Source organism: Micromesistius poutassou, assembly GCF_964030765.1.
Source record: "Micromesistius poutassou genome assembly, chromosome: 5".
Taxonomy (NCBI): Eukaryota; Metazoa; Chordata; class Actinopteri; order Gadiformes; family Gadidae; genus Micromesistius; species Micromesistius poutassou.
Window position 1 is genome coordinate 12,030,311 of NC_140275.1, and position 9,969 is coordinate 12,040,279.

Genomic DNA, 9,969 nt, shown 5'->3' on the forward strand with positions numbered 1-9,969 from the left:
AACAATAATCATCATGATAATAATGTATTGCATTTCACAACACAAAGCAATCAAGTTACTTGCCCTACCAGCCTAGACTTGCAGTCTACCAAAATATGCAACCCGGTCACATATTTTGGATGGACGTTGCCCTATCATCAACTTTTTTATTTTGCATACTTCAGACTATTAATAACCCCTGGGGGGCCCCTTTGACCCAGTGGAGGCGTTGGGAGACACGAGAGCGATGACAAAGCTATCGTCCCTGATGGAGACCATGTCCCACCCCATGCACGACCCTCTGACTGCACTGGGCAGCTCCTCAGTGACAGGCTGCCTCACCCGCGATGCGTGAGGGAGAGATCCAGCAAGTCTTTCCTTCCTTACTTTTTTACAGATGCTTTGTGCTATTGGGCTAACCCCTTCTGCTGCTGTAAAATTGCACATGTCCCCGCTGTGGGATTAATGGAGGATTATCTAATCTGATGTCTGATGTGGCCGTATGTTTTGGACACTCGGGTGAAGAGAGGGGCGGAACTGTCAACCGACCACCATCTGGTGGTGAGTTGGATCAGGGAATGGGGGAAGAGTCTGGACAGACCTGGTAAGCCCAAACGGGTAGTGCGGGTGAATTGGGAACGTCTGGAGGAGGCTCCCGTCCTAGAGATCTTCAACTCACACCTCCGGCGGAGCTTTTCTAGCATCCCTGTGGAGGTTGGGGGCATTGAGCCAGAGTGGGCAGTGTTCAAAGCCTCCATTTCTGAAGCTGCGGTGGTGAGCTGTGGCCTCAGGGTCTTAGGTTCCTCAAGGGGCGGTAACCCTCGGACACCGTGGTGGACACCGGTGGTCAGGGAAGCCGTCCGACTGAAGAAGGAGGCCTTCCGGGGTATGTTATCCCGGAGGACTCCTGACGCAGTTGCAGGGTACCGGCAGGCTCGAAGGGCTGCAGCCGCTGCCGTGTCGGAGGCTAAGCAGCGGGTGTGGGAGAAGTTCGGAGAGGACATGGAGAAGGACTTTCGGTCGGCACCAAAGTGTTTCTGGAAGACCATCCGACACCTCAGAAGGGGGAAACGGGGAAACATCCAAGCTGTGTACAGTAAGGGTGGGACTCTGTTGACCTCGACTGAGGAGGTAGTCGAACGTTGGAAGGAACACTTTGAGGAACTCCTGAATCCGACTAACACGTCCTCTATGTTGGAGGCAGAGCTCGAGGTTGATGGTGGTTCATCGTCAATTTCCCTGGTGGAAGTCACTGAGGTAGTTAAACATCTCCGCAGTGGCAAAGCCCCAGGGATTGATGAGATCCAGCCAGAAATGCTAAAGGCTCTGGGTGTTGAGGGGCTGTCTTGGCTGACACGCCTATTCAACATTGCGTGGGAGTCTGGTACAGTGCCAAAGGAGTGGCAAACCGGGGTGGTGGTTCCCCTGTTCAAAAAGGGGGACCGGAGAGTGTGTGCCAATTACCGGGGTATCACACTTCTCAGCCTCCCTGGGAAAGTCTACTCTAAGGTGCTGGAAAGGAGGGTTCGGCCGATTGTCGAACCTCAGATTGAAGAGGAACAATGCGGTTTCCGCCCTGGACGTGGAACTACGGATCAGCTCTTCACTCTCGCAAGGATCCTGGAGGGGGCCTGGGAGTATGCCCATCCGGTCTACATGTGTTTTGTGGATTTGGAGAAGGCATATGACCGGGTCCCCCGGGAGAAACTGTGGGAGGTGCTGCGGGAGTACGGGGTAAGGGGTTCATTCCTCAGGGCCATCCAATCTCTGTACTCCCAAAGCGAGAGCTGTGTCCGCATTCTCGGCAGCCAATCAGTTCCGTTCCCGGTGGGTGTTGGCCTCCGCCAGGGCTGCGCCTTGTCACCAATCCTGTTTGTGATATTCATGGACAGGATATCGAGGCGTAGTCGTGGTGGGGAGGGGTTGCAGTTAGGTGATCTGAGGATCGCATCACTGCTCTTTGCAGATGATGTGGTCCTAATGGCATCATCGGCCTGTGACCTTCAGCACTCACTGGATCGGCTGGCTGCCGAGTGTGAAGCGGCTGGGATGAAGATCAGCACCACTAAATCTGAGGCCATGACTCTTAGCAGGAAACCGGTGGATTGCCCTCTCCGGGTAGGAAATGAGTCCTTAGCCCAAGTGAAGGAGTTTAAGTACCTCGGGGTCTTGTTCGCGAGTGAGGGTACGATGGAGCGTGAGATTGGCCGGAGAATCGGAGCAGCGGGGGCGGTATTGCGTTCGCTGTACCGCACTGTTGTGACGAAAAGAGAGCTGAGCCGCAAGGCAAAGCTCTCGATCTACCGGTCGATCTTCGTTCCTACCCTCACCTATGGTCATGAGGGGTGGGTGATGACCGAAAGGACGAGATCGCGGATACAAGCGGCCGAGATGAGTTTTCTCAGGAGGGTGGCTGGCTTCTCCCTTAGGGATAGGGTGAGAAGTTCAGTCATCCGGGAGGAACTCGGATTAGAGCCGCTGCTCCTTTGCTTAGAAAGGAGTCAGTTGAGGTGGTTCGGGCATCTGGTAAGGATGCCCACTGGACGCCTCCCTTGGGAGGTGTTCCAGGCACGACCAGTGGGGAGGAGACCCCGGGGAAGACCCAGGACTAGGTGGAGAGATTATATCTCAACACTGGCCTGGGAACGCCTCGGGATCCCCCCGTCAGAGCTGGTCAATGTGGCCCGGGAAAGGGAAGTCTGGGGCCCCCTGCTTGAGCTGCTGCCCCCGCGACCCGACCCCGGATAAGCGGACGACGATGAGGATGAGGTATCTAATCTGATCAGATGTTATATCCTTGGTAAATATGGACACGTTTCCTCTTTCGTAGGCTAAGTGAAATGGGGATAAACATTCTTTCACAGTGCATTTTCAACCTGCAACATAATGTTTCCCTTCTCTATAATGCACAAATGATGCCCTACCATCAATGGTTTTATTCTGTGTATACATCAGATTATACCCAATAACGTTGGTGAATATGGAAACGTTTCCTCTCTCCTTGCAACATTTCCAGGGGGACTGCATTTTCACCCTGCTACAAAATGTATGCCTGTCAAGCCTAGTAGTACAAGTAACCTAACCTAATGACTTATTTGCTATTCAATTATTATCATTATTAGTATAACCCTTTAAGGCAAGGCAAGGCAACTTTATTTATATAGCACTTTTCATACACCAGGCAGACTCAAAGTGCTTCACATATAAACATTATCATACAATAAAATAAAATAAGGTAGGCTATATTTTCCTAAGGGGAAAGTATAGTGATGGCTTTACAAGGCTGCATTCAGTTAAATGTAAATTCCAAGGTAGGTAGACATAATTGAGGCAAGGATTGGGTTCTTCATTATGCTGTATCAGATGTACATTCAAATGAACAACTGCCTTACACAGGCATAAATTACAGAGTTTATGGATGTAGCTTTCACACAGTGACAATTGACTACATGGTACATTTTTTCAGACATTATTAGTATCTACTCAAATAGATTTTTTTTTTACATAGTGTTTTGGGTAAGTTATTTGTGTTGATCAGAAATGAAGGAAGAACACAAAGTGCATGTTTTCCTGCAGATGTGTTTAAGCTTTACATCGTAGAAGTAGACTTTTAATCTGTATTAAAAGGTGTTGCAGATTTTTTTAATGATTTTTTAAAGACAGGAAAAGGCCCTCAGGGGTTCGTCTAAGATCCTTGACAAGCATAAACACACACACACACACACACACACACACACACACAGAAGCAGTTTATTGCTTGTTACAGTCTGACTAATGACAGGCCGCAGTTATATTTACGACTTTTTTTTTCTGTTTGTTGGACTAACTTCTATTAACATTGTTAGTTAGGTTAGACTATTATGAATCTAAAAAAACATTAAGAATAAAAGCGGTTTATGTCAAGCAGCGTAATCAAATCAAATGACTTTTATGATTGCAAGAAAGTGGAGATGTATATGAAATTTCTGTGTGATTTTATATCACAGTTTTTCCAAAGTTTGAACTTGTTTATCTGATGAAAAACAAGTGTCATCCTAATGTAACAAGGATCCGTGTGAGAGGTTAATAACACTATTGCACTCAATTTAGTTTTGATTGTTAACAATGGTGTGAGTAATGAGCAATGAGTAATGCTTTGCAGCCGATATTTCAGGCATCCAGATCTAATGCTATATAATAACTGCCATTAGAGGGGACTTCCACTCCCTCTAGATGATGGGGATGCTGATGTTAGTGACATTCACAGCACAAAGCAAGAGACAGGTTCAAACAGGTTGCTGCCAGAGCCCTATATGCAAATCTTGAATATGTTGTCAAGCAGTCACAATGTATATGAAATGCCTGCCTCAGTATAAAGGGCTACAGTAACACCTCTATGTCTCCATCCATGGAAAGAGGCTGTGTGTCTTGCCCATATTTGTGCATCGACGGAAGCTGTGTGTGTTTGGGAATCTGTGTGTGTATTTTTTTTTATATCCAGCAAACCAGTTAAGCAAGACACATCTCCTGTTAAGTTGGTAAACCTGTGTTCACATCAGACCAGTATCCATTACCGCAAATACCACAGAGAAACAACAAGCTTATAAACGCAAAATACTTTGGAAGCCTCTCTTGCCCATGTTTACACAGAGTCTGGCTACCTTGTTAAAACAGCAGCACAAGAATGACACGCAACCAGAAACTAATAAGCGCTTTGACTGTGTTGTCTGGCGCTGCTATTCACTTTTCAAACTACACATAAGAATATGTCGTTTGATGTGTACTTTTCAAACTACACATATGAATGTGTAGTTTGAAAACTCCATCAACGTCGTCTAGTTTTGGAAATACTTTTAAAAAATGACTAGCACATCAACATGGTATTGTGGACTATCAATTTTGTGGATTTTTGTCTCCTCTTTCTATCATCTGTGTAACCACTGCCGTTAAAATCCATGGTGTGAATCTTGTTGATCATTGGTAGAATAACTGCTACTGCAAGTAGAGCAGCAGTAAAGTGACAAGAACAAGATTTTGAAGCTTATTGTGCTGGCGGTGGGATACATCACCCCTGGATCTACCTGGCTGGTTACAAATTGAGTCTAGTTCTTGCAGTCCAATCTCACTTTCAGCTCTTTTGTGTTCATCTCTTCCCCTACCTTCACCCCGGACCTGTCAGAACCCAATAGTTCTTCACTCCTTAAAAATTTGGTCTCAGTTTCGAAAACATTATGGGCTAGTTTCTATGTCAGTTTATTCTCCGGTTGCAGCCAACCACTTATTCCCAACCTCTCTACTAGATAATACTTTTACTCAATGGCTTAAAAACAGGGTGTTAAATATCAAGTTGCTCTATAAGGGTGGTTTTTTCATGTCATTTGATCAGGTTAGACAGGAGTTTTCTTTGCCAACAAGTAACTTTTTCAGATACTTACAAGTGAGACATTTTATACAGAATCACTTTACTCAATTTCCCTCATTGCCACCAAAATCACCACTTGATTCAATCCTTGAGACCTCACCTGAGGTGAGGGGAACAGTGTCTAGGCTGTATACAGCGATTTTTGAAATGGAAGGTTCCTCATTGTCAATAATGAAAGAAAACTGGGAAAAGGATATGGGTACTAACATTACTGAAGATCAATGGTCTGACATAATTCAAAGAATTCACTCTTCCTCCATTTGTGCGAGGCATAGTCTTATTCAGTTTAAGATTGTACATAGGTCATATAGCTTCATATGTCCAAGACTAAACTATCTAAAATATTTCCTATTTGTGACAGATGTAAGCAAGCCCCGGCCACTCTGTATCATACTTTTTGGTCGTGCTCTAGATTAACAGCTTTCTGGTTCTCAATATTTGAAGTTTACTCAGCGATTTCAGGTTTGGCGGTTGATCCCTGTCCTTTCATTGGACTTTTTGGCGTTCCATCAGAGGACTTACCTTAACAAAATTCACAACTAAAGTGTATGGCCTACTCTTCCCTTTTAGCTCGGCGACTTATTCTTTTTAATTGGAAGAATCATAAACCCCCCACCTTTGGCAGATGGATCTGTGATGTCATGTTTTTCCTTAAGGTTGAAAAAATTAGATACACAGTGAATGGGTCAATGAGGAAGTTTGATGTTATATGGCAACCTTTTATTTCATATGTGGAACGACTAACAATGCACCTTGGCTCTGAATAGCTGTTATATGAGATGACTATGTAATGACTATGTGACTATGTGATTTTTTTTGTCTACTGTCTACTGTCTTTGTTTATGTGTCTGAAAACACAATAAAGATACATTGACAAAAAAAAAGAACAAGTTTTTGAGTGTGGAGAAGCAATCTGGCCCAACAGAACCCAGAACACGAAGGATGAGAGAGTCAGAGATGAGAGGAAAGAGGAGGAGAGGAGAGGAGATAGAAAATGAGGAGAGAGTAGAGAGGGGCAGAGGAAAAGAGGAGAGGAAGACAAGACAGAAGATGAGAGCGGGAGTGGAAAGGAGACAAGGAGGAAAGAAAAAAGGAAGAGAAGAGAGAATAGAAGAGGGGGGGAGGACAGTAGACTATTTTGTTGTTTCTCTTCCATGCAGTAGAACCCTGCCATTACTCTGTATTAGAACCACGGCAAACTGTGACAATCTTTCTAATTCTGTTTGTAGTTACAGGTAAAAGTTCCAGTCTTATCATGAATTGTTCCCTGTGGGTTTGGAGAGTTTCTCCTTAACAGGGCTTAGGGTTTGGGGGCTAGATCCCGTTATTGGGACCAGTGAAGCCCTTTGAGCCTGTAGCTGCGACAAGGTGACCCATGTTCACCCCCAACCTGTTGGTTCCTCCTCCCAGGCCACTTCACCGAGGTGGTGTGGAAGGAGACTACGTGGGTGGGCGTGGGTCTGGCTACAGACGGCAACAGTTTGTGGTGGCTCAGTACAGACCTCTTGGTAACATCGAGGCATCCTTTGAAAGAAACGTCCTTCCAGAAGGTAACACACAAACACACACTCTTTGATTTTGAATAAAAACATGTTAACATTGGGATTGGCCGTGACATCTTTGTCGGACAAGCTTCTCAATTTCTGACAATTCTTGCAAGTAATAAATAAATTGTATAATTCGAAAACCCCAGCCAATCAGAACGCTCGAAAACCCAAGCCAAATCTTTACAAACAGTTTACAAACAGTGGTGAAATGACCAGGTCTTTATAGTGAAAAGCACAAGAAACAAGTAGGCTACACAACTCTATACTGTCACATCACACAAATACAAACGTAGTGATTTGATACATCAGGTCATTTGTAACCATGCATGCAAAATAACATCTTTAGATTAAATATGACACACAAATGAATAGTCAAAGTCAACCCCCCCACTCTTGAGGAGAGGGTGGGGAAAGAAAGAGGGGAGAGGAGAGGAAAAGAAGATAGAACAGGAGAGGATAAGAGGGAGAGGAAAGGAGGCAGCAAGAGGAGAGGCAAGGGACCTTGGACGAATGTCTTGTAACATCCAGCCACACGAGGAGAGGCCTCCTGAGAAAATTACAAGGCAAGGTTGTGTGTGTGACTGAGTGTGCGTGTGCGTGCGTGCGTGCGTGCGTGTGTGTGTGTGTGTGTTTGTGTACACGTACACAACTCCTCCTACACAGAGGATGTAGGGGGCGAGGCCAGGCAGGACTGTATAAGGGCTGTGAGAGGCAGAGAGCAGAAATCCAAACCTCCCACACATACCTGCAGCCCGCCACTACCACACAGGTGAGTGACTAACCCTCTGGTTTTTAGACTTTTTATCTCTTCACCACAGGTATTTGATAAGTTCCGCAGGTATTTGATAAGTTCCGCAGGTATTTCACAGACTCACTCAGCCACGTGCCTCAAAGCGCTTGGGGGGGGTCTTTCATCCCATCTGCTATCAGACTTTACAACACCTCAACCCCCCGCTCCCAACGCCTCCAAGCCCCAACACCTCCTTTTTCTCGACTTGATTAAGGACTAAACCGCACACCTCAGGACTGATTGTTGTTTAAACCTTGTTATTTATTTCATTTTTCATTACCTCAGGAACCCTGCACATTGGCACATTGGCACATTTATACTTATCGTCATATTTATTTTTTAATGCACAAGTCACCTACAAACGGACAGTTACATGTATATAGTATGTTTATCTTATTCTACTTGTTTTTTTATTATATTTTATTTCAAATTGGTAAATTTATTTGTATATATACTCTTGTTTTTCGCACTCTTTTCCCACTGTACTGCTGGTCACTTGTGAATTTCTCCTAAGGGGGATTAATAAAATAAAGACTATCTATCTATCTATACCTGTGTTATATTGTCCTCAGTATTTGGAAGTATAGTTAAAGGTTTTTGTGTGTTTGTGTTCTGTGCAGCTTTTTTTCCTCCAGCTGCTTGGCCATAAGAATACCAGATTATCTGATACAATGGCAGGTAAGTAGACACCTAGGAAATGTTTGTGTTAGAACAGGTTAGAACACTAAATATTTGGGAACAGGGAGGTTGGGCGGTAAGTTTTGATAAGTTTTCCTTTCCCTTTCGAGGTTGTGTTGGGGCAGGGGGGTTAACCATGCCTGCCTTTGAACCTGATTAGAATGGACTTTGCCACACAGCAACACAAATACAGATGTTCATTTTTCTTGGCAGATGGAAGCTTCCAGCAGGAGTTCCTCACCACGCACAACACCTACCGGAAGATGCACCAGAGCCCCCCGCTGACACTGAGCACAGGCCTCAACGAGTCGGCCCAGAGTTGGGCCGATCACCTGCTGGACAGTGGGAACATGGAACACAGCAGTACCAATGACGGAGAGAACATATATTGCATGTCCAGCTCTGCACTGATCAAACTGACAGGTAGGGTTAGCGTTAACATATCCACTCTGGGTTGTTCTAAAAGACTGAATTCTCTTCAGACACTGGGGTCCACATTTAGTTGTTTCTCTACTTCAGGGAAGGAGGCTGTTGACAGCTGGTACGGAGAGGTGAAGGATTACGACTTCAACAGCCCTGGATTCGCAGGCAACACAGGTAATCCCAGATGCTTCACTGTTAAAGGTGACATATTATACCACCAGGTGTGAGCGTGATTAGCCGTTACAAGCCGTTTTGAAATCGCAGAAATTGTGGCAGGGATTCAAACCTTTTCATGTCTCCCACGCGACAAAAATAAAACCCCTGGCTCACGACAAGGCAACCCAATGTCCACCCCCAACCTGTTGGTTCCCTCTCCCAGGCCACTTCACCCAGGTGGTGTGGAAGGAGACTACGGAGGTGGGCGTGGGTCTGGCTACAGACGGCAAGAAGGTGTTTGTGGTGGCTCAGTACAGACCTGCTGGTAACATGAACGTCACGGCATACTTTGAAAGAAACGTCCTTCCACAAGGTAACACACAAACAAACACACTCTTCTTCTTCTAGTCCTCCTCCTGCTAACTGCTACCTTTGTAGACTAGCACTGCTAACTGAACAGGCTTTAACTACATTGGCGACGGCAGAAAAGGTGACCTGTGCGCTATTGGCATGCTCTTTCAAAACACAGCTCACCGTTGTTTTAACTGTTATTTTCCAGTGTAAAGGATGTGCAATTTTCAGCTGGCGGGGGAGGCTTCAGCGGAACAGACAGCGATGGAGGGAAAAAAAAATGCACACTGCTGTAGACCCCCGTGAGGAAAAAACATCTGTATTAGAACAATGCAGTAGAACCCTGACAATAAAACACCTGTATTAGAACCATGCAATAGAACCCTGACAATAAAACACATGCAGTAGAATCCTGTCATTAATAATGAAACAGTTTACGGGCAATAAAGAATACTACATAAATAATTGTGGTTTATATTTGTATTCTCTGTTCGATAATATACAGAAATTGTAAACATATATATCTAAACTATATATATATATATATATATATATATATATATATATATATATGATATACGATAACATATGTAAAAACACGTTAACATGGGGATTGGCCATGACATCTTTGTCAACAAGCTTCT

The 9,969-nt window shown here is 44.8% G+C and overlaps 1 protein-coding gene across 1 annotated transcript; it reads left to right on the top strand.

The window, feature by feature from the left end:
* Nucleotides 1-226: 226 nt before the first annotated feature.
* LOC311343281 (Golgi-associated plant pathogenesis-related protein 1-like) lies at nt 227-9,621 on the top strand (the record flags this gene model as incomplete). The annotated part of the gene is made up of 6 exons (XM_084468157.1): nt 227-330; nt 6,791-6,930; nt 8,609-8,818; nt 8,915-8,992; nt 9,198-9,347; nt 9,557-9,621. 6 exons carry the CDS (start codon nt 227-229, stop codon nt 9,619-9,621), a joined length of 747 nt encoding a protein of 248 aa, XP_084324283.1.
* Between the last annotated feature and the right edge of the window lie 348 nt (nt 9,622-9,969).